The sequence below is a fragment of the Ursus arctos genome, unplaced genomic scaffold (genome assembly GCF_023065955.2).
Source record: "Ursus arctos isolate Adak ecotype North America unplaced genomic scaffold, UrsArc2.0 scaffold_33, whole genome shotgun sequence".
NCBI classification, from domain to species: Eukaryota; Metazoa; Chordata; class Mammalia; order Carnivora; family Ursidae; genus Ursus; species Ursus arctos.
In genome coordinates, this window is record NW_026623019.1 from 255,633 (window position 1) to 278,339 (window position 22,707).

The 22,707-nt window shown below is 50.1% G+C and overlaps 1 protein-coding gene across 4 annotated transcripts in view; it reads right to left on the reverse strand.

Annotated features, from left to right (window-relative positions):
- Positions 1-304: 304 nt before the first annotated feature.
- IARS1 (isoleucyl-tRNA synthetase 1) overlaps positions 305-22,707 on the reverse strand; it is a 64,258-nt gene continuing 41,855 nt past the window's right edge. For 2 of the 4 annotated variants that reach the window (XM_026519118.4, XM_026519117.4), the window contains exons 21-34: positions 21,318-21,409; positions 20,229-20,306; positions 19,454-19,575; positions 19,187-19,289; positions 18,856-18,939; positions 17,476-17,650; positions 15,112-15,224; positions 13,049-13,144; positions 12,080-12,256; positions 11,157-11,262; positions 8,170-8,295; positions 6,633-6,776; positions 5,927-6,079; positions 305-788 (exon numbers count right to left, since the gene is read on the reverse strand). In XM_026519118.4, the coding sequence (XP_026374903.2) occupies positions 706-788; positions 5,927-6,079; positions 6,633-6,776; positions 8,170-8,295; positions 11,157-11,262; positions 12,080-12,256; positions 13,049-13,144; positions 15,112-15,224; positions 17,476-17,650; positions 18,856-18,939; positions 19,187-19,289; positions 19,454-19,575; positions 20,229-20,306; positions 21,318-21,409 (1,652 nt within the window). In that variant the 3' untranslated portion in view covers positions 305-705. Of the gene's footprint in view, positions 789-5,740; positions 6,080-6,632; positions 6,777-8,169; positions 8,296-11,156; positions 11,263-12,079; positions 12,257-13,048; positions 13,145-15,111; positions 15,225-17,475; positions 17,651-18,855; positions 18,940-19,186; positions 19,290-19,453; positions 19,576-20,228; positions 20,307-21,317; positions 21,410-22,707 lie in introns of those variants that run through there. The other 2 variants (XM_057305641.1, XM_057305642.1) reach the window with 1 other exon arrangement.

The window sequence follows — 22,707 nt, forward strand, 5'->3', positions numbered from 1 at the left end:
CCAGGCTGTTCCCAGGTTGCCCTGCAGGCTGGGCTTTTTCTGATCAACCCTCCCTCCTTCCCCTTCTCTGTCACAGGGGCCTGCCCCCTCCCTTCACCCCTCATCTGTGTTTCCCCCAATAAACTCCTGCAGCTGATTCTGTCTTGGCATCTGCCTCTTTGACACAGAGGATTTTGGGAAGAAGTGAAATTAGATGTTTACCCACTGTCTTAACAAAGAAGTCACTATGAAGTTTTTGTGTTCTTTAAAGATTACACATTTCGAGTTTCATTCGACTATGAGAAAATAAATTACTTCTAACACATTTATTATCTGAGAGGAAATTTATTTACTCTTCTAATTTACTGAAACTTACAATATTCCAGCAAATTACCCAGGAAAATCCAGGTAGCAGAAATATTTAACACACTCCTTCAAGACATCTCAAACAAGTTTTAAAGGCCACAGAATGATACATAAATGTGTCACTGCAACCACTTCCACGTTGTGCAAGTGCAGAAGCGAGCAGAGGACCAGTTTGCCCTCCACGTGGCTGCACGGGAGTCAGGCTTACGTGTACGTATTACTGTGAGGCGCCAAGTCACCTGAGGAATCACCGCCTTTCAGTCGTGGACCCAAAGCAGCAAACCATACGTGCCCTTGAAGGGAACATCCTCCGTGTGCAGGGACAGGCACGTGCCAGGACAAGGCCACAGAACACCAATGTTAGAAGTCTGCCGTCGTCGGTAATACAGAAACATACACAGTCTTCATGTTCAAAGTCTTCACGGGGATTTCTTCCGTAATTTCTAGAATGTAAAGAAGGTTAAAAAAAATAAATGTAACATATCTGTTCTGTATGAATATTTAAAAACTGCTGACTGCTTGTGTATAGGATTTGGCCTCACCCTAAGGGGTCTGGTCTTTGTCCCAGCTCCTGGGGGACCCTCCAGACCCCTGGGACTTCCTGAGCGATAGGACTGTTTGTTTATGGTGGGCCCTGAACACCCCTCGGAGTTCTGCTAATGAGCTGACTCTGGGCGGAGCCAGCCACACCAGAAAGACCAGCCACGTGTTTCAGGGCGGAAGCTTTCAGTCACGTGGTATTGCCCAACAGTGCAGCGGGGAGGGCAATGCACCAGCTGTGCCCCTGTAATGAAGCCTCACTGCACACTCTGGGCCCCCAGCTCGGGGGAGCTTCCCGAGCTGCACCGTGCGCACCATTGTCACAAGCGGGGGCAGGAGGGAGCACTGCCCGTGACTCCTCGGGAGAAGGCAACTGGAAGCCTTGTGTCTGGGCTCCTCCCAGATTCGGCCCTCTGCACCTCTTCCTGTAACAAACCTAAGTTCAGTAGTTTCCAGTGAGTTCTATAAATCCTGCTAACAAATTATCCAACCCGAGGGTCATTTTGGGAAACCCACTGAACTAACAATTGCCAGAAGTGACAGTGGTCTCGTGTGGCCTCTCCCCTGATTCTGTGGAAGGTGCCTAACTCCCTATAGTCTGGGTCAAGTCTTGAGCAGACCTTCTGGAGGAATGCCCTTCGACCTAACTAGCCCTGTGCACTGGCCCAGACATCTGCATACCCACCCCAACAGGTGTTTCGCTGATAACAACCAATGACAAGAACTCTAAAAGTATAAAACTAACGTACTGATTACAACACACTGAACAGAGGAGCACCTGGGTGGCTCAGTCGGTTAGGCTTCTGCCTTTGGCTCAGGTCATGATCCCAGTGTCCTGGGATGGACCCCGCATCGGGCTCCCTGCTCAACGGGAAGCCTGCTTCTCCCTCTCCCTCCGACCCTCGTGCTCATGCTCTCTCTCTCTCAAAATAAAAAACAAAATCTTTGAAACACACTGAATAGATAATAACCCAAAAAGAGAGAGAGAAAAGAACGCTCTGGAATGCTCTTTGCCCAGTGGGGGGCATTTTGCTTCTAGGAGGTCTGAATTCAAAGGGAAGGACCAGGGCTCATCCCAACATGAGGACTGAGTGTTGTAAGTAACTAATGAATCGTTGTACACTGCAACAAAAACTCAGGATGTACTATATGCTAACTGAATTAAAAAAAAAAAAAAAACCCAAAGGAAAGGACCAACATTCTCTGCAAACGGCTCTCGTGCCAGCAGGAACGCAGGACATCACTCCTGCAGCTGCGCCCGTTGTAGACAACTACAGGGCCTGGAGAAGACACCGAGCATCTCGTGGACCGAGCAGAAAGCCATCATGTGATCCTTTGAATTTACTGAATTAGTACTATTTTACAAAGACAACTTTGAGAGGAAAAACACAATGGAAATGAGGCTGGGCAGAGATATTGGGCCGGAAAGAGCCCCAGGCTTCTCAGGGATCAGACCACAGCCTTCTAGGTCTCAGGGTGTGGAGAGGTATACTGGGAGCACAGGCAAGGCCTGTTCTTGAGTCACGGGCAGACTGTCCCTGGTCAGTGTCGGCCAGGTGCCTGCAGGCGCACAGAACCGGAGACAATGATGCCTCTTCATGTCCACGGCCTGGCGGCCCCAGGGACCAGAGCATGTGGGGGATAAGGAAGAGGACGTAAGAGTCTCGAAGCTTCACCCACGCGGAACAAGATAGGAAGAGCCAAGTGTGTCAGAGGCAAAGTGAAAGGAGCCTGCTGATGGGAGGACAGCCTGCGGACGTCACTGGAGAGGCAGACGGGGCCCGAACAGGCAGAATCTTGTGTGTCAAGTGATGACTCTGAAGCATTAGCTAATGGTGAGCCATGGGGACTCTGAGCGGGGACACCGTCAAGGGAGGACTGCACAGGAGACAACTCTGGGGGAGGCGGACAGGCCACTTCAACAGAGGATGGGGCCCTAAGCCAGAGAGGGCTGTGGACACAGGGAGCCCCTGAGAGCAAAGTGGAGGCAGAGTTGTGTCTGGTTACAGAGAGGAACCTGAGAGCAGTGGAGGCTTGAATCTTTAACAACGGAGCAGAAAATTTTAAAGTGTAACAGAAAACATTAAAAAGAAAAAAAACAGTGGCCACACAAGGAAAGAAAATGAGGAAAGCCTCTAGGCCAAAAATCATGAATCCCAAGAGGTACCTGAACATTTTGGTTTTCTGGAGGTTCTGGTGGCTTAAAGCTTTGGCACTAAAGGTTATCAAAGGGAGAGAAGAAAAAGCCGGGGGTCTACAGACTGGGAAGTCCAGTGAATCATCCCCCCACAAATGCTGGGGCCTCGAATAAGGAACCCACAGCCACAGTGCATTTCAAACAGACCCCTCACCACCGAGGAGACAGTGAAGAGAATGCAGTGGGTTTAAATCATGGCCTTCCAGAAGATATGCCCATGTTCTACTTCCTGGAAATTGTCCCTGACCACAGAGGCTGAGGCTGGGGTGATGGGGTCACAAGTCCAGGACGCCTGGAACCACCATTAGTGGGAAGAGGCAAAGACTAGATTCTGCCCTGGAGCCTCCAAGGAGGATGCGGCCCTGCTCACACCTGGCCTCTGGCCTCGAGAAGACACTTGGTCTCATGGCCCCGGCTTATGGCAATCTGTCGGGCCAGCGTCAGCAAACCGTATGGAGAACCTGCCTCACTCAGCCTTGCTGTGGGGCAGGGACAGACAGGACACAGCCCCATGAGGCTCTGGCCCTCGTGCTGTCCAAACTCTCTCTGTGGCCCCAAGTAACTGAGTTGAAATGGGCCTGGGCTGACAGTCCCCAGACAAGGAGAGCAATGCTCCTTTACACGGGGCTTCAACAGAAAGTCTGTCTGTGGTTGTCCCATTGTGCTTGGCTGCCCGGCCCGCCCAGCCCGAGGACCCCAGGGTCCCAGGAGGAACAGAGCAAAGGCACTGTGTGTGTCCTAACCTGACCTGGGGGGGCTCGCATCTGGTGCTTGTCTCTGTTTTGCCAAACCTGGAACTCTCGCAGGGAGGAAAAGTGCAGGCATCGCGGGGAAATACTGTTAGACAAACAAAAAGCCCACAGCTGCCAGGGGCACAAGCTCACGGATGCAGCACGTGACAGAGGGCCGACAGTCTGTGGGCGAAGTCAAGGACGGCGCGATTCAGAAAGCCACATGTGTGCCCAGAGCAGGACACACACACAGAAAAGTCCTGGGAAGACCCCCAAGCTTCCAATTCTGAAAAAAATAAGAGCTTTTCAGGCCAAATCTGGCTGATGAGGGGGTGAAGGCTGAGCTGAGGGGCAGTGAAGACATCCCAAATAAACAAAAGCACTGCCGGAGAGCCTCAGGCCGGGACGCAAGGACGCTGACGGTAACTGCCGCATGCTGCCCCATGTCTGGTTTATAATTCTACTTTGTTTTCCACGTGATTTAAAAGACGAATACGTAAGACAGAATTAAAAATTTATGTTTTGGGGCACACGACGAGTTTCTGACAAGAATATAAACGGGGACAGAGTTTTTGCAACTGAAGTCAAATTGGTATTGATTCAAACCAGACTGTCGTTAATTTAGGATGTTAACTGTAATCCCCGTGATAAACACTAAGAAAATAGCAAAAAAGAAATACACAAAAGGAAGTGAGAAGGAAATTGAGATAGTGCGCCTACAAAAAAAAATCAACTGGACCCCTAAGGAGGCAATTTTGGAGGACACGAGGGAGAAAACAGGTTAAGACTATCAGAACAAGAACCCCAGCAAAATGGCACAAGTCATTCCTGATTATTAAGTACTTTTTTTTAAACCAGGGCCTCACGAGCCTGGAGGAAGGGACATCCCGGTTCAGCCCTGCCAGGCCCTCTCTCACCGGACGAAGAAACAGAGAAGCTGGGGTCACGGCCCAGGGACACAGGGTCCCTTGAGACTGAGCACTAAGCACAAAGCTACAGAACGAGTCCCATCCCCTGCAGGCTTCTGCAGGACGATGACGGGGTTAGAGCCGGAAGAGGCAGAAGCACGGACACCTGATGCCAGAGAGACATACAGTCTCACCCCAAAGGCCTCTTCACCTCAGGTCATGTGCCCTAATACCTCATGTCGGGGTGTCAACAAAAAGCTACACAGCATTCTGAAAGGCAACAGAGCCACTGTAGGGAGAGACACAGCGATCCTCAGAGCCAGACGCAGACGCCGCGGAGCGGTCGGGACTCATCACCCAGGTTCACACACCAAGGCTCCAGCGGCTGAAGGAGACGCACTTAGGGACAGACGGGCGGCGTGTGCACAGGGGTGGGTGCTCTGAGAAAGAATGAAGCAGCCCATTCAGCAAAACACGTACACCTGGGCATAGCACGTTCAACCTGCGGAGAACCAACGGCAAGATGTAACTCTGGGCACTTTTTCACCAGCACTGAGGTCCAGATCCCGTCACAGCGTCCAGCAGAACCAGGCTGCAAGGCTGAATGAATAAACAGGTTTGAGCTACGGTGACGGGACGGATGGCCACACACAGAGAAGCTGTTTGGGGAAAGGGCTCCAGCAGCAGTCACGCAATGGGGAGCGCCCCGACGTGTGACAGGGATGAAGGAAGAGAATGGGGCTGACGAGAGAGCCGGCAACTCTGACCCAGGCGCTAAGACCAGAGTGGGTTTGGGGCGAGGCACACCAGCCTTGCCGGGGGCCGCCGCCGCCTCCTTCCTCAGTGACAGGGCCGGGCCCTCCGTTGTTAGGCACTGCTGAGAAAGAGCCCGCAAGCGGGCTCCGCACGCGGCGGCAAAACGTCAGCTACAAGCTTCCCGCGACCTGCTGTTTTACAGCACTGTCCCCGTTCCGATCCTCGGGGGAGAGAATGATCCTAGAATCAGCAAAGAATGCTGATTTATCTAGAAGCATGTGTTTTTATTAACTTACCAATATAATTTTGAGGTTATTTTCAAACCAAAAAGCAATCATCCTTTTAATTATTATTTTAATACTCGAATACGGCAAATTTCTGGAGAAAGAGCAAAAAGAGACAACAGAAAACCAGAAACGAAGCAGATGTAGCCCATGCTGTCGTCTCACCATGTGTCTGAGTCTCGTTCAGAAACAGCTTGAGCTTCCTGCTGCGGAGGCCAAACACCTTGGCTGCTTCATATAGAAGGCCCTGGTGGGTGAGTCCGTTCTGCCCGGGGGGGTTTTCCAACAGGAGCGTGCCCACCGTTCCCGTCACACACTCTGTGAAGGAGACCACCGCTGGGTCAGGTCCTGAGACCGCACACCCCTCCCAACCCCACGCTTCCCCTCCCCGCCCCCCAATGGCCCCTGTGCAGAGCTGAGGCTCCTAGAGCCAGCAGGGCTCAGGGGGCCGGGCGTCCAGTCTGCAGAGGGGAAGAGATACTCCGTAAACACATACTGTGCACAGTAAGGGCCCAGATACCAAGGAAATATAAACATCCATCTAAGGCATGGATGTGTACAACAGATTCAGAACACTTCCCAGGAAAAAAGAATAAGGCGAAATTAAACTCAAGTGGCTCGGCACTTAATTCCACTTCATCTAGCAGTAATGTTCATGTGCCAGTTTACCCCATCTCCTGACCCCGCCAGATGGAGGGTGTTTCCACACAAGCACACCAAGGGAAGCAAGCCTGCGTGTGCTCCCCAGGGCAGATGGGAGCGCGCACCTTCCAGCACCACGTAAGAGGTGGACCGTGAAAGGAAACCCTGACGCCAGCCCCCCACGACCGCCGGCCGCCGGAGCAGGTGTTGGCAGCTGGGGGAGGCGCACCTTGCGGGCCTGCGTTCAGGAGCTGCAGGTTGATGTAGCGGCAGAGAGCGGTGCTGGGGCCATCCACCACAGCGGGGGCCGACCCCGCGGCCACGCGAAGTGTTTTTCCACTAAGACTCAGTAAGTCAGTCTGGTTTCGTATTTCTAGAAGTAACAACAAAAACAGCAACAAATCACTCTTTCAGGATATACAGTGCAGAGCTGAAGTCATTTACTTTTTCCTACTTAATTATTAAACTATCCATTATCGTTGCAGTGATGCTTTCCGCTTAATTTCTCTTTATCAAAGGACATCGCCTTCTCTATAAAATGAGGCTTAAATGACACGCAAATAGCAAGAGACGGAAATGTTGCAGAACAAATCATGTACCGGTAGGAACAAAAGTATACAGCAAGTCGTTTTTCTTTTAGTATTTTCCCTGATAGTACAGATCCTCTTAAAATCTCCAATGTCAGAATACTAAGCCTTCTATTAAAACACGGTAATTACAGTCAGAAAAAAACAGACCATCTGACTCACAAACACATGTGAAAACAGCAAGACACAGGGACACATGCAGATCTCATCGATCTAAAACTGAATGCTGCTTAGGGTCACAAACACGGCTGGGGCAGGTCCCTGAGGAACAGGGGCTGTAGGACCTCCGCTCTGGACCCACACCTGTGGCTCCCGGAACTCCTGTGGGCCGGGTCACAGACGGTGACAGCATCTGACACCATGAGCCTGCCCCAGTCTCTCTCTGCCCAGCTGGCGGCTCCTCCTGTCAGGCCCAGCAGCTCCCGTTTGTTGGCCAATTACATCTCCTCTTTTCAGCTACTCAGAACTTCCTGAAGTGAGCATCCGGGTTCTTACTAAAGAGGGCGTACTCCTGTCACGTGGCTGCTGTTAAGACTCACAACTCGGGGCTCGGGTCCTGGAGGTGAGACATCAGAATCACGGTGTCCCACAGGCCCTGCCCCCTTGAAGCCTGCAGGGTGGCCCTCCCTGTCCTCTTCCCAGCTCCTGGAGCCTCCCAGCGGTCGGCCTGCACTTCCCCAACTCCAGCTCTGCCTTTGCCATCACACGGCTGTGTCCCTGTGTGCTTCTGGGAACACCCCCCTTATCTAATCACACCCACGACCACCTTGTCTCCACAGGTCACATCTGGCAGTATGCAGGGGAAGGACTTCAACACGTCTCTCTTACTTTAGGCTCGTCTTACCGAGGATCTGGGTCTACCAAGACACAGGCACCATGCTTACTAAGGTCAAAGTGCAGCAGGGAGTCCCTGAGGCCTGGACCCCGGCCCATGGCCAACAGGGAGTGCACAGGATGGGAGCTCCACCTTCTGGGGGGCACAGAGATGCTGTCCATCCGGGCAGGGGTGAGGGCAGGTTCAGAGTGCCAGATGCTGTCACCATCCCAGCAGGGGCACAGAGACACTGCGGCAGGGCTGCCGAGGGCCGGGCCAACCCAGACTCAGGAGGAAGGCACGGCTGTGGAGCATACCAAACGATCCACCTCGTGTCAGAGGACAGCTGCTGACATTCTACATACCTGTGTCACCATGAAGCACAGCCAGCTCGGTATTTTTCACACCAAAGATACTAGTAATAACATTCTTCAGCTTTAAAAGGTCCAACCTGTTATCTCCTTTTGGATTTTCCAGAAGCAACACTCCACCTAAAGAACCACGAATGTAAGTAAAACTGAAGGAAGAAAAGTTAAATTTGAAAGAAAAATCCAGGAGAACACACCACCTGTATGTTCCCCCTGGTCAATGTCTGCTCATGTCTTTTCCCCACTAACCGGATCTTTTTAAACTGTGAGTGGGGAAGAGTTCTTCGTGCATTCTGGACACACCGGGGCGGGGCGGGGGGATGTCTGCAAGGACCACCTCCTGCCCGGTAGCTCATACTTTCATCCTTTTCCCCGGACCTTTCACAAAGCAGAAATCAGTAACTGGCCAGACACCATACTCTAGATGACTTCAATCCCTAAATGTGCTGATGAGTTTTATGGCCCAGCCTACACTCCAGCTTGGTGAGAGTCCCGTGGGAGCTTGAACAGACGTGCTCTGCTGCTGCTGGGTGAGCTGTTCCATTCATGTCGATTTGATTCTGGTTTTCTGTCTAGCTCTTCTATCAATTGCTGAAAGAGGTATATATTCAATTTTCAAACTGAGACTGAATTTCCTTCCTCCTTTAAGGCTGTCAGCTCTCTCTTTTGTGGTCTGCAGCTCTGTTAGCAGCACCCACATGTGGGACCGTTACGCTCTCCCTGTGGACTGACATTTGTAGCATTATTTACTGTCACTGGTGACTGTCTTCACTACGAAGGCTACTTTACTGAAATGAACATAAACATTCTTGGTTTTTTTAATTTTTTAAAAAGATTTTGTTCATTTATTTGAGAGAAAGCGTGCACACAAGTGGGGAGCAGGGGAAGAGGGAGAAGCAGGATCCCTGCTGAGCAGGGAGCCCGAGGTGGGGCTGCTTCCAGGACCCCGGGATCATGACCTAAGCTGAAGGCAGACGCTTAACCGAATGAGACACCCAGGCGCCCCTATTACTGTTTTTTATGCCCAAGGTGGAACTTGAACTCACGACCCAGAGATCAAGAGTCATGTGCTGCCCCGACTGGGCCAGCCAGACCCCTCCCCCATTTAGTGTAATTACTTATGGTAAGATTAAGCTTTCCGTCATATTTTCTGCTTTCCTCTTGTCTGTTTTCCTTCTCTAGGCTTCCTGTGGGTTATGTGAACATACTTTAGACTCCATTTTTTATTTCTGTACTGTTTTTGTGTGAATCTCCAGGAACAGGCTGTTTTAGTGGCTGCACCAGGTGGGAGCTCACGTGCACGTTAACAACTGGCCTACCGGTATTGGCATTTGCCCAGTTTGAGGGAAGCAGAAACCTGACCTCCCTTCCGTCACTTTGCTCTTTCCTACTATTAATTTTCTTAAATATTTCTTGCATATACACTGAGATGTTATAGTTTTTGTAACAACCATCAAATAATTTAGAAAATTTAAGGAGAAAAGACCATTGAATTTGCCTGTATTTTGACTCTTTCTATTGCTATTTCTTCTGTCCTGATGTCCCTACATTTCTTCTTTTGTCATTTTCTTTCTGTTTTAAGAAATTCCTCTACCTATTTTTTTAGGAGAAGGCACGCTAGCAACGGACTCTTCTAGTCTCCCTTCATCTGGGGATGTCTTGATTTCCCTTCACCATGAAAGAATTTTGCCTGATACAGAATTTTGGGTCGACAATAGCCCTCTTCTAGCAGTCTGCCTTCTGGCCTCCAAGGTTTCTGATGAGAAATCCAATACCGTTCCAATTGTTGTCCCCTGTAAGTTAGGGGAGCATATCTCTCGCTGCTTTCAGGATGTTTTGTCTTCAGCTTTCGGAAGTCTGACTATGCCATGTCTCGATGCGAAATATTTTGGGTTTATTGGGTTCTCTCAGCTTCTTGAATCTGTAGGTGTATGTGTACTGCCAAATTTAGGAAGTTTTCAGCCATTATTTCTCCGAGGACTTTTTCAATCCTGTTGTTCCTTCTCATTTTCCCAGAATTCAGTGACAGAATATTAAATTTCTGTTAATATCCCCATAAATCCTTAAGACTGTTCATTTTTTTCAGATTTTTTAAAAAACTGTCTTTTGTTCAGAATGGGTAATTTCTGTTGTTCTGTCTTCCAGTGCAGACTCTTTCCTGTCCCTTCTATTCTGTCACTGTGCCAATCCACTGGGTTTTGTATTCTACTCTTGTATTTATCAGTTTTAAAATTTTCATTTGATTCTTGATACCCACTTCTTAGCGGAGGCTTCCTATTTTCATTTCTTTCATTTGCTCTGTGGAACATTTTTATTATGGCTGTTTTATGTTCTGTCACGTAATTTTAAAAGTACGCTTCATGCCAGGGAACCAAATGTGGGGCTTGAACTTACAATCCTGAGATCAAGACCTGATCCGTCAAGGTAGGATGAAGTCCCAGCTCACTATGTGGGCTTCTCTGACACCGTGAGGTGGTAGGAGCCCGAAAAAGGTCTAGGCTCTCCACTTGGTCTTTGCTGGTGGGAGTGCCAGTGGGGCCGGTTTCTTCTGTTGTGTTTGTCTGGAGTAGGACAGATACTGTCTACAAGTTTTCTGTCTTGCCAGGCTGCACCCCTCCTGGTTCTGTCTAAAGAGAGCAGGATTTTGTTGGAGTGTTTTTGTCTGCACTAGGCATTTCCAGGTTGCCGGCTTCCAAGTCTGGGATCTATGAGGCAAAAAGAAAAACCAGCCCTCCTCCCTACCCCTTTGTTTTCATGTATCACACCCAGGGTGTTTGGTTGTACTTTGTGGAAAGAATAGGGAAAGTCTGTCTACTCCATCTTCCTGGAAGTGCAAGTCTAATCATTTACTTTTGTGGATTCATTCTGATGGCAATTAGAAAGTAAGTTATATGATTTTACTAATTCTCGTATAATAGCCTTAAAGACATTTGTAAGTTTAACTAAAAAGTCAAGTATGAGCCACGGGATTCATACACCCTTACCTTGCTCACTGCCATTTGTACAAATGTTGAGGTTGACATACGCACAAGCAGGACCAGGCAGGGATGATCCTCTGGTGATGGTAATTTCCAGGTCAGAGCCCTTTAACTAAGCACATGAGAGTGTGTGACTGAGTAACTGCGGCACTGACCACAGTGTCGCCAACCAACACAGCCGCTACTTCCCACACCGAGCGCTCTGAACGGTTCTGAGGGCATGTTCGGTCTCATCACCGAGACAGTCAAAAGCTATGACTTTTCTCTTCACATTTCTCTTTTCACCTTGTTCTTTTAAAAATGTGCAGAACAGAGAATAAAACCGTCTTGTAACTTGCCGCACTGAAAAGACAAACAGTGACATCCAGCCCCAGCCTGTCTGTCCCATCTGTCCCCTTCTACAGAAAGGAGGAATGAGAAGAATACACAGCGGAGTCAGTGACTGATACAGAAAGGAACTCCTTCCCCTATTATAAATGACCTATTTCTGCATTATGACCAATATCTTCCATGTCTTGGTATCAAATTTTCATAGTAGCATCCAGAATGTGCCAACAGGAAATGAAACTGTAATTTCACATAAAACCTACTACCATAAAAGTTAACTGTTCTTCAACTGTTGTTTGCTTTGAACAGTCAGTCCCACAGTCCACAATATTCTCTAGTTTTAGGAAAAGCAGGCCATATAGCCCCAGGACTCCTGGCAACCCTCATCACCTCCTGGCTACTTTCCCCAGGAGAACTGCTGTGAGAACAGCTCCACCTTCCCTCCCTCTCCTCTCCGGACACCCCTCCCCGAACCCAAACAGTACTTCAGGACTGAGGATAACGCCTGTCGCTACTGGGGGCAGAATAACAAGAGGGCACTCCACAAACAACGTAAAATCTAACCTTACATCTCTTCACAGTTCAACAAACCCAGAACTCACCTGTGTTTCTTCTTGAATAAGGACTTTATCTGACACTGGAACCGGATACGGTTTCAAGGGAGCCTTTATGGTGGCAAATATGAACTCCTTGTGGCTTTCGATAACATTATTCAGATACTTCCCTTCAGACGTTGCTTTATAATAAACTGTTATTTCATCAGTTGGAACCAGATTGCACTGAAACACATACAGAAAATTTAAAAGAGAAGCACATTTAAGCCTGTGCTGAATCACTATGGGAGCATTCAGGCTCCTGCCCAATCCTCCTCTTGAAACGAAGGAGTGACTGAGCAAAAACCCACCCACAAAACTCTGAACTGAGGTAGAGCTCACAAGCATCCCATTAACTCACTGTAGTGGACTCCCGAGACCCAGAACTACAGGTCTCAGACACCTGGCCCGAGGAGGACTGGTGGGAACACCCCCCTCCGGTCAGGCTGAGGGAGTCTCTCCTCAGGGCTGAGGGGTGGGAGCTCCTCGCTCCCTCACCTGGTGGGACAGGGAATAAGCTTGTGCCCCTGCCCTGGCTCCCAGCTCCCCAGTGAGGAAGAACCACCCCTCTGTCCAGATCCAACAATGTCTCCCTGAGCTAGGAACCCTTCCTCAGACACCCACTGTCTTCTCTGATGACCTGTGCCAGTAAGGAGGGCTGTCTATCCAGATGATTCTGTGGAAACCCTGGGGAACTGAAAGAGGTGGACAAGGGGCACGGGCTGGCTGAAAGCTCCTGGTCAGAGAAACAAAGAGCCACGTCCAGCTTGGGGTGAATGAGTAGGGAGTGGAAGGGACCTACTTTTCCTGCAGAGCACAATATGAACAGACCATAAATGAGTGACTAATTATCATTACTCAATCACAATGGTTTGTATTACCTGCCTCTCCTGTCCTACCCAACAACCAAAGAACCAAACAAAAGCAAAAAACAAACAAAAGTCCCAGTTTAGCTTGTTCTTAATGTGACAAACTGACCTTTTTGCGAAGTTTCTGGATGCGGTTGATGACCTCCCGAGCCACTCCTTCATCCACCATCGACTGGTCAGGGGTGACATCTAAGAGAACCAAAACCTGTAGGAACGAACAGTGCGGAGCATGACAACCCAGCGAGGAGGAACGGTTCTCTCAAACGCAGCACAATTCTGAGAAGTCTGTCATGTAGCGCTATTCACTCCTCTAACAGAGCAAAGGTGATAAAATTAACTAGTTTTGTTATGGCTCGGGTGCTTCTGTGTAAGGAGCTATTCCTCCCACGGGACAAGTCCAGCACCTTCTCTTCCGCGGGTGCCGCTCACAGGAGGTGCAGGAGCGGTGAGTCTCCCGTGTAACTGCCCTCCATCTGTGTGACAAGCAGTCGCTGCCCTTGCGGGAAGTGGGGTTGGGGCCACATGGCCCTTGACACAGCCAGTGAGCCTGTGAGGGCCCCAGGGCGGCCCCTGTTGTTTTCTTCAGCCAGGAGCCTTTCCGGCCTTTGGTCTGTCACTGTGATTCAAGACACGGTTTCTCAGGGAACCACAGCACGTCTGATATGATTTAACCTGTCATCTTCACGCTGACCTCATCTACTTTCTGTGCCATCTGTCGTGAAGGCTGTCGATGACGATGTAGAAATGCAGTGTCACCGCTGGCACAGACGCAGTGAGGACTGGTGTCACCGCCGACAGAGGCGGATCCACTTGTAAATCAAGCACCAGCTGCATGGATGTTCGTTCGTTCGTTCCTTCCCTCCCTCCCCCCCCTTTTTAATAAAGATTTTATTTCTTTGAGAGAGAGAGGGAGAGCACAAGCAGGGCCAGCAGCAGAGGCAGAGAGAGAAGCAGGCTCCCTGCTCAGCTCGATCCCATGACCCCGGGATCATGACCTGAGCTGAAGGCAGATGCTTCACCGAATGAGCCACCCAGGCGTCCCAGCATGGATGTTTCTGAGGAAACTTATCAGAAGGTCAACGACCTGCTCTACTTCATGACGGCAGAACTGGAGATGGGTGGTGAGGCAGGGCAGGGCCACCCCAGCCCACAGCACACGAACCGTGTCAGCAGTCTCAGAAGACAGGACACACCTCCTTGGCTGACTTCCTCAGGCCGGCCACCGTCACCGTGTTTAGGTACTCTCCCACCCCCCTTTCCTAGTGTCTGCGCTGGTGGCTCCTCTTGCCATCTGCCCACACGGAGCTTGGCCCACATCTAATTCAAGCCACTGTGGAAGGCTTGAGGAGTTTGAGGAGGCTGGCCTTTCTCACGTGTTACTCTCCCCGCCCCGCCCCTGCATGTGGTTACGCACAGAGGGACTCCCACCCTGGAGATCTTTTTTTTTTTTAAAGATTTTATTTATTTATTTGACAGAGATAGAGACAGCCAGCGAGAGGGAACACAAGCAGGGAGAGTAGGAGAGGAAGAAGCAGGCTCATAGCGGAGGAGCCTGACGTGGGGCTCGAACCCAGAACGCCGGGTTCACGCCCTGAGCCGAAGGCAGACGCTTAACGACTGAGCCACCCAGGCGCCCCTACCCTGGAGATCTTATGACCTGTCTGCCCAGAGAAGTCTGGTCAAGAGCAAGGAGAGAAGCTCTGATCCATCAGGACAAAAAGCGCTGAGCCCAGAATCCGAAACTGCTGCACATCGTCCTCCAGGACATCCCTCCCCAGCCAGCCTCCGCGCCAGGCTTCACAGAGGAGCCCCTCTCTGTGCGCATTTCTACCAGATAACTTGTCAGACAGAAGAGTAAGAACTGGCTTACTGTCCTGTCTCTATGACTGGCTCATTCCTTGAAGGACGCAGTTACATCGTGTTCATTTTGTAGGACCCAACACTTAGGAAAACTGCACACACGTCACAAAACATGTACATATATGCTAAAGATATGCACATGTTAAGAGCATACAATGGAGTAATTTAATAAAGCCAATCTAAAATGAATACCTGGTTTATTGTACCCTGAGACCAGCTGTCAACACTCAAGAAAGACGGACGTAGGCAAATACTTTTTCCTCTTACGTTACACCTTTTGGTAAAGACACATTCTAGGGAAGAGAAAAATACCTGGGCATCCGCGTGTGCTTCATACTGCGTCATCCCTCCTGTCGTCTGATCAAAGGTGTACAGGAGGCGGATGTCCTCTGCACGCAGCTCATGGCCTTCTACAGCAATGGTCCCTGTCGGAGAAGCAACTGCCACTGTGAGCCAGCCCCCCTGCAGCCTCCTCCCCACACCGCCCAGCTACCGCACACTATGCCGATTTTTAATAACTTCACAGCATCAAGCTGCAGAGACTTGAGAGGTCATGTCCTCCTGACTCACTCCTTTACACTTCCCCATGCTGCCTTGAGGACAGTTAATCACTGCCAACATCGACCCATGTAGGTAAGTCCCCAGGTCCAAAGGCATGTGCCAGGAGGTGACGCATCCCCACCATAAACACAGAGCTGTGTGACGTACTGAAGAGAGCAGGCTGCAGAGTCCCGGCGGACCCAGGTCCACCACTCACTGGCTGCAGGACCCCAGCTCCACTATCTGCTGAGCAGGGTGGGGTGACGATGAAGTCAACAGGTCAAGTTCTGGGCGCCATCCTCCCACAGCAGGCAGCATGCATGAACGGGGCGGCGGGAGGATGGCAATGCCCATTTTCAGGGAAGCCTGCTGCGGTCACCCACAATGATCTTCTTGGTGTCTGACCAATGGGCTGTCACTTTGACTACGTCACTCTGTTCTGAAAACGGTTTTGCTGGGGCGCCTGGGTGGCTCAGCTGTTAAGCGTCTCAGGTCATGATCCCAGGGTCCTGGGATCCAGCCCCGCATCGGGCTCCCTGCTCAGCAGGAAGCCTGCTTCTCCCTCTCCCACTCCCCCTGCTTGTGTTCCCTCTCTTGCTGTCTCTGTCAAATGAATAAATAAAATCTTAAAAAAAAAAGAAAAGAAAAGAAAACTGTACTGCTTTCTGTTAGTGCAGAAATCCACTCAGAAAGTAGTTTAGAAGCTGTAGGTCTTCAATTTCAAATAAGGATTATTTCAATGATTTTTCAATATTTTGGCCATCTGTTCAAACAGCTTAGATTTGTGAAGCCGGACAAATCACATTAGCAATGACTCAACTTTTAGTTGCTAGGCTTCTTACGTTTTATCTAAAAATGTGAGGACTCTGAGTCCTTCCATCTCTCCTCGTGACACCTCTGTGCTTGTCATTTTCAACGTCAGAGGGAACCCTAACAACCAAACACCTTGTGCCCCAGCGTGGCTGTACAGAATCAAGCAGCCATACTAAGACCCCAGGGGATTCTACTTGTGACAGAGCTGAGAATTCCCGGGCACCTGGAAAGTCCCCCAAAGCGGAGGAGAGAGAGGCTAAGTCCCCCTTCCTAACCTCCTCCTATTGTCCTAGACGTTTCCATCAGAGCACTTATCAAAACTACGATTGTTTCCACAAATCTTCAGTGTCCAACAGCACCATGAGGGTAAGGACAAAGTCTGTCTCACTCGTTTCAGGGTTCACAGGGCCAGCCGAACACAAGGGCTTTAACAAGTATTTGCTCAATTAGTCCAAATCCAGTCTTGCCCAAATAAGACACCAAACTGTGAATTCTTGATGTCTTAGAGAAATCATCGTAAGTTCTGATCCAGTTCTCCCTCAAAGCAGCTCCAAACCTCACTGCTAAGTCCCTTTCTCAAAATCTACTTTGATCCTTTCTGTCGAATGTATTCCAGTCTTCATTCGGACACCTCCAAACACCATCATGATTTTTCTCCATCCAGTAACAACGAACCTGATACCAGGGGCTCTGCATTCTCCCTCACTAGGGTAGTTTCTAGGCTCCTGTTAGCATGTGCAGAGTTCACTGCTAACCACCCATCTGGTTCAGTCACTCTACCTAGAAATCTAGCCCAAAGGAATCGACTGCACAGAACATTTACACGTGAACATGCTCACTGCAATGCTACTGGCAAGATGGAAGAATGGAAACAATCTGAAGAGCCAACAACAGAGGTGGTTAAGAACACCAGGCATCCCCACTAAGGAAAACCGTTACAACGGTCTAGAAACAGCACTTCACAGACTAATGCCACATGTAAAGTAAATATGCAAAATAAAAAAGTAAAATAAACATGAAAAATAAAAATGTAAGTGTGAAAAACATGACATCTGTAACTACGGTGTGACCTCCAGTTGTGAGCGTGTGCCTCTGGGACTGTCTGTACCAGGATTTTCACAGGGCCCGGCCCTGGCATAGAGCAGGCACTTGGTCTGCAGTCAAGGCACAGGTGACGGCTCAGGGATCATTTGTAGTCTCTCCTTCTTCTACATTATCAGAGTTATTTGTTATGCACTTCAGTGACAGTGCTGGTCAGGCAGGAGCCCGGGTGTGAGGCGGTGCGAGGGGCCATGGACCGTGCGGGCCAGGGCAGACACCCACCGCTCTCCTGGAAGCGCTCCAGCTCCTCACTGCTCAGCTGTTTGATGGACGTCATCACCGCCCTGAAGGCTCCCTTCAGACGCTTCCCCAGGACCATGTGATCAGGCTCTGCCCTTAGGCGAATGCCATACTTGTTTTTATCCGTAGACAGCATGACCTTTCGGACGTTTAATTCCTGTAGTTGGTAGCGACGATGAACAGAAAGAGGGAGATAAAACCATGTGACCATAAAAACTTGCACACAAACGTTCAAACAACATTGGTCACAACAGCCAGGAAGTGGAGCCACCCTAATGTCCATCAGCTGTGAAAGGATAAACAAGATGTGATCTATCCACACAACAGACTACTACTTACAAAATAAAGGACTGAGGCGCGGACACAGGCTATACCATGAACCCTTTGCGCCAAGTGAAGGAAGTCCTCCTCAAAAGACCACCTGCTGTTGGGTTCCATTTACAGGAAACGTCCAGAGCAGCCACACCCAGGGACAGAAAGCTTACATGCGTGGTTGCCAGGATGCGGCGCGATCTTGAGGGCAAAAATGACGTGTGAATGCTAATGGATATTGGGTTTCTTTTTGGGGTGATCGAAATGTTATAAATTTTTAATGACTGTACAGTTCTATAAATAACTTAAAAATCCTCTTGTCCAGATCATTCAAGACAGCTGAGCAAAACTCAACTAAAGAAGATTCTAGACTTAAAGAGGAGGCACCTGGGTGGCTCGTTAAGCGTATGACTCCTGGTTTAGGCTCAGGTCATGATCTCGGGGTTGTGGGATCCAGCCCCATGTCAGGCTCCACACTCAGCAGAGAGTCTGCTTGAGAGAATCTCTCTTCTCTTCCCCTCTGCCCCTCCCCCACCCTCTAAATAAATAAAATCTTAAAACACTGTCATGTGAAAAAAACGCAAGTTGAAGACTATGAACATGGTCCTCTCTAGCACAAAGCCAAAGGCGTGCGCACGTGTACGTGCATGTCCACACCCAGCCCCCGATGCTGGAGGCTGAGCTGCTCACGACCAAGGCATGCCCACTTGTCACCTGATTTGAAGGAACCGTTTTTTGGTTAATTATCAAAGAGTATTTGGAGAAGGTAAGTGGATGAAGGTAGTGAGTGATCCAATCAAGGTGAAGAAATCCACCAATCTTGGAATTACTTTTAAAGAATTACAATGACATTGTAAAAAGGCAAAAATGCACACTGACTCTAAGCAAAGTGTTAAGATTCCGTGGACGGCTAAGTATTTGGATGTGCTGACATATGGACAGAGAAGGATTCATGATACGCTCAAAGTGAACCTCATTGAACGGTACTAGTCCTAACCATCTTCTCAAAGTAGTCTACTTGGACCCAAACAGTCAAGCCAGCACTCTTACCTCAATAATATACTTCTCCAAAGACTTGATCTCATGAAGAGCTTCTGGATCCTGATGGATAACCACAATTTCTTTCAAAGGATACTAGGAGGAAAGGGAAGGGGAAGTTTACCAAGCAGCCAGCCCCTGAAACTGCAGGAAAGTAAAATGTTTGTTTTATCCGAATCTCAAGCTCCAGACTGATCAGGCTCAGCCAACATTAAATCTTTCACCCCTTACTTCAGAAAAGAAAAAAATTATGCCATTGCTGGAAGCACTGTCTTTTAAGAAAATGCTCCAAAGGTGTAATTATTTGGGCCTGCACGTGTAAAATACAAACGAAGCATCAAACCTTTATCGGAATGGTTTTGCGGTCTCGAATCACTCGCCCAAGTTCGATCACAGACTGCATCCGAGACACTGCACTCTCCGTGTTCTTGTCAATCAGCTCCTCCCTGACAACAGACATGGGGGTAAGAGGGACTCCATGAAGGGGAGACCATCCCAAATGACAGGTGCATGGAGTGAGGAAGGGGCAGCCCCTCCACGGCCTGAGGAGCAGCTGCCATGTGAGCCTTCCCGGGGCCCAGGCAAGGCTTCCGTGTTACCTGATTCTTACCGAACATGGGGCAGCATGAGGTAGTGGATACTGTGTGTGTCCTTGTCCTGGACAGAAACAGGGTCGATCAGCAGCTTTAGATTCTGGTACATCAATTCGGTGAGAAAAGGTGTATAGGGTGCCTGCATGAGGACAGAGGATATCACTAACTGACCTTGGAGGAAAAGAGCAGCTCCACGTTACTTTCTGAACTCGGCGGGTTGGATACTGCGCGGTGCTGCCACGACACAGCCCGACCCCGAAGCATCCCAGAGGAAGTCTGTAATAAAAACAGGAGCCCCAACCACGCCCGAAAGTCCCCACACCTCAGAAACCACATCGGTGGGCTGAGAGGCACCAGTCACAAGGCCGGTCTCGTTCGTGTGTGTTCAGGACGTGAACAGAGGGCTCACGACCTCAGGCTGGAGTAACAGTGACAGGATACAGACGTTTAGTAGAACACTGTCTGTGACGTGTTTGTATGGTTAGATACCCACTCAAGAACTTCCGTTACGACGACAGAACCCGCACACAGACGAGGTGTGCGCTCACAGGGAGCTGTGGCTCTGCCGTCTTGAGGCCTGCACCCTGACCCAAACTGTGCTGCCAGTGGTGGACAGGAAGAACCAGCTCTGGAAGCCAATGTTTCTTAACCCTTCCTCACACAGATGAGCTAACAAGATTTCTCAAAAGGAACTAGGGAGTTAAGTTGTTTTAAAACTCCTATTTCTATTTCTGGGGGGACAAGTACAGACTAGCTGCGGATGGACGGAGGGCTAGAGTTCTGGCATCTTACCATCAGTCTGCACAGAGACAGCAGGACACTGAACAAGGTCTCCAGGGCCGTAACACAGTCCTCCACCCCGTTTTCACCCTAGTGAGTAAGAAGCTCGCGTTAATTAGACTGTTAGAACCCAGTCAGTTGAATGGAGAGTGCGACCCCCAGAGAGCACACAGTGCGCAGACAGGACAGCAGAGCTGGGACAGGCGGCCACAGCCCAGCGTCTGGGGTTGGGCAGGAGGCTGGTGTGGGCCCTGCTCTCCCCACCTCTGCGCCCACGTGCCTGAGGACCTGGATGCTGTGCCTGCGACTCACGTGTGATACACAGAAATGGTTACAGACAGGAAATTTAAGTTATGTTTAGATAAGATTTCTTATTATGAAAAATATGTATATACTGTATATTTAAGAAATAAGGACACTAATTCACTGTAGGAAAAACACAAAGGTTATAAAAAAGAGAAGTCAACTGTAATGAAGTTATACAGAGACAGGTGCTGTGAACATTGTAGAGTGAGCCCCTCTGCACGTGGGTGTGCTGTGTGGGACCTATTTTAACAAAAATGAAATTACTGTTTTGTGAAGGGCTTTCATCATTCACACATCTGGAAGCGGGCTGGTGGGCGGTGGCACGGACGCCTTCACCGTCTACACGCGGCCCTGTCAGGGCCTGGGACGGGTCTCAGCCCGCGTGCCCAACAGGCTGTCCATAAATAATATCCCTCCAGAGGGAAGAAGTGAGGAGGGGCCTCTCTTGAGATCACGGCCATCCCTGGGACATCTGCACGTATCTGCCTGACTTCCTTTCGTGTTTTAAGAGAATCTGCTCAGCTCAAGTCCTGTACGGCCCTGAGGCTTTCCCTCCCACAGGACATGTCTTTAGCTATCTTGAAAGTATGCAAGCAGACTTCTGGAACCTACAGGTTCCTATCTATCAAATCGGGATAAATATAGTTGACTTACAATGTAAAAAAAGAAAAAAGAGCTTCAGAAACTGAGAGCACTTGAAAACGTTCCTTTCTCTTCTGGCTGCACTCATGTTTCTCCACGGTCGCCCTCCCACACTTGGCCCGTCCCTACAGCAGCCTGCGTGTGTGCACGCACCTTCAGCCTTCTGCGGTTCATCCTGACGTACCAGTTGGTTAGGACATCCACGAACTTGACCAGGCGAGGCACCACCGTATAGAGCCTGTAAGCTGAAAGCAGATGATCAGGCGGCGAGAACAGCTGAGCGTCTAGGGTGCAGCGAGGGCCAGACGCAAGACAGCACAAGCAGCCTTGCCACCCCAGGGCTGCCATGCTTGCTAAGGAGACAGGAAGAACCAAAGTGACACAATCCTGGTGGCATTCCCCAAGGATCAACTATGTGGCTGTCAGGGGGCCTGAAGGGTGCACACGAACCACCCTGTGTGTACAAACTCCCGTGGTCAGTGAGAAAACCAGAAACCCCAGGCTCGTGGTGGACAGGCCACAGCTGCATGCCTGACTTCCTTCCACGGTGCTACCCTGACCCTCCGCTAAGACGCACTAGACACAGAGAGAGCTCTAACCAGGGGCTGAGGCACAGCACAGGCCAGCGCTTTCCAACCAGAGCGCCTCTGCCCTGATGTCTGGAGACACGTTCTGGCCCCCCGAGCTGGACCCTAGGGCAGCTGCTCAGCAGTGCAGAGCCCAGCAGCCCCCTCCAGAGAATGCCTGGCCCAAACCACCAGCAGAATGGGCTCCCCGGGAAAGGACAAAGACATGAGGCCTCCGAGGAACTGCGAGGGCAAGCAGGAGGTGAGGGTGCTCAGCCAGTCTTGTTTAAGGTACGGGCCTATTTTTAGGATTTTCCCGTTCACCTCCCTGTAACTGATACTCTCTGTTGCACAAAAACGAACACCAACACCAAGAATCAGACCAGCAAGTACAAACAAACACCACTTGTATTACTGAATGCGTTCAGTGACTGTTATGAGGCCTCTGGTGCAAACTACACAGTGGGAAGTGCCAAGACCAGAGCTGAGGTGCCGGCGGCCACTCACTCCCCGAGGGGCGACGTGGCGGTAAGAGGCCTAGCCTGAAGGAAAGAGCTCATGTCAGGGCTCACTACACCCCTCACCATCTAGGAGGCCGGAGATCCCAGTGCTCAGGTGTCAACCACTGGAGGCACACAGAACCCTCACAGCGGGCTGTGCCGTACACGGGAGCAACACCGTGGCTGCTGGAGTCCCTGACGGGAACTGCAGACTCTCCAGACCTCAGGACCCTATCCGTGAAAGGCTGAGGGTACAGAGCCAGCAGGCCGTGGACACAACTGCTACCTGACCTCTCGTTTCCAAAGAGACCGACCCCAGCCGGCATGCACGCGCTCAGGCCATGGCTCTCCTGTCCCGACCTGTTTCCTACGATTCACGTCACTCGGGAGGGACAGGGGACAAGGCTGTGAGCAGGTGTCCTGGGGTGTGCGGTGAGCTCTGTCTGCACGCTCATTTCCATCTTCACTTACATCAGT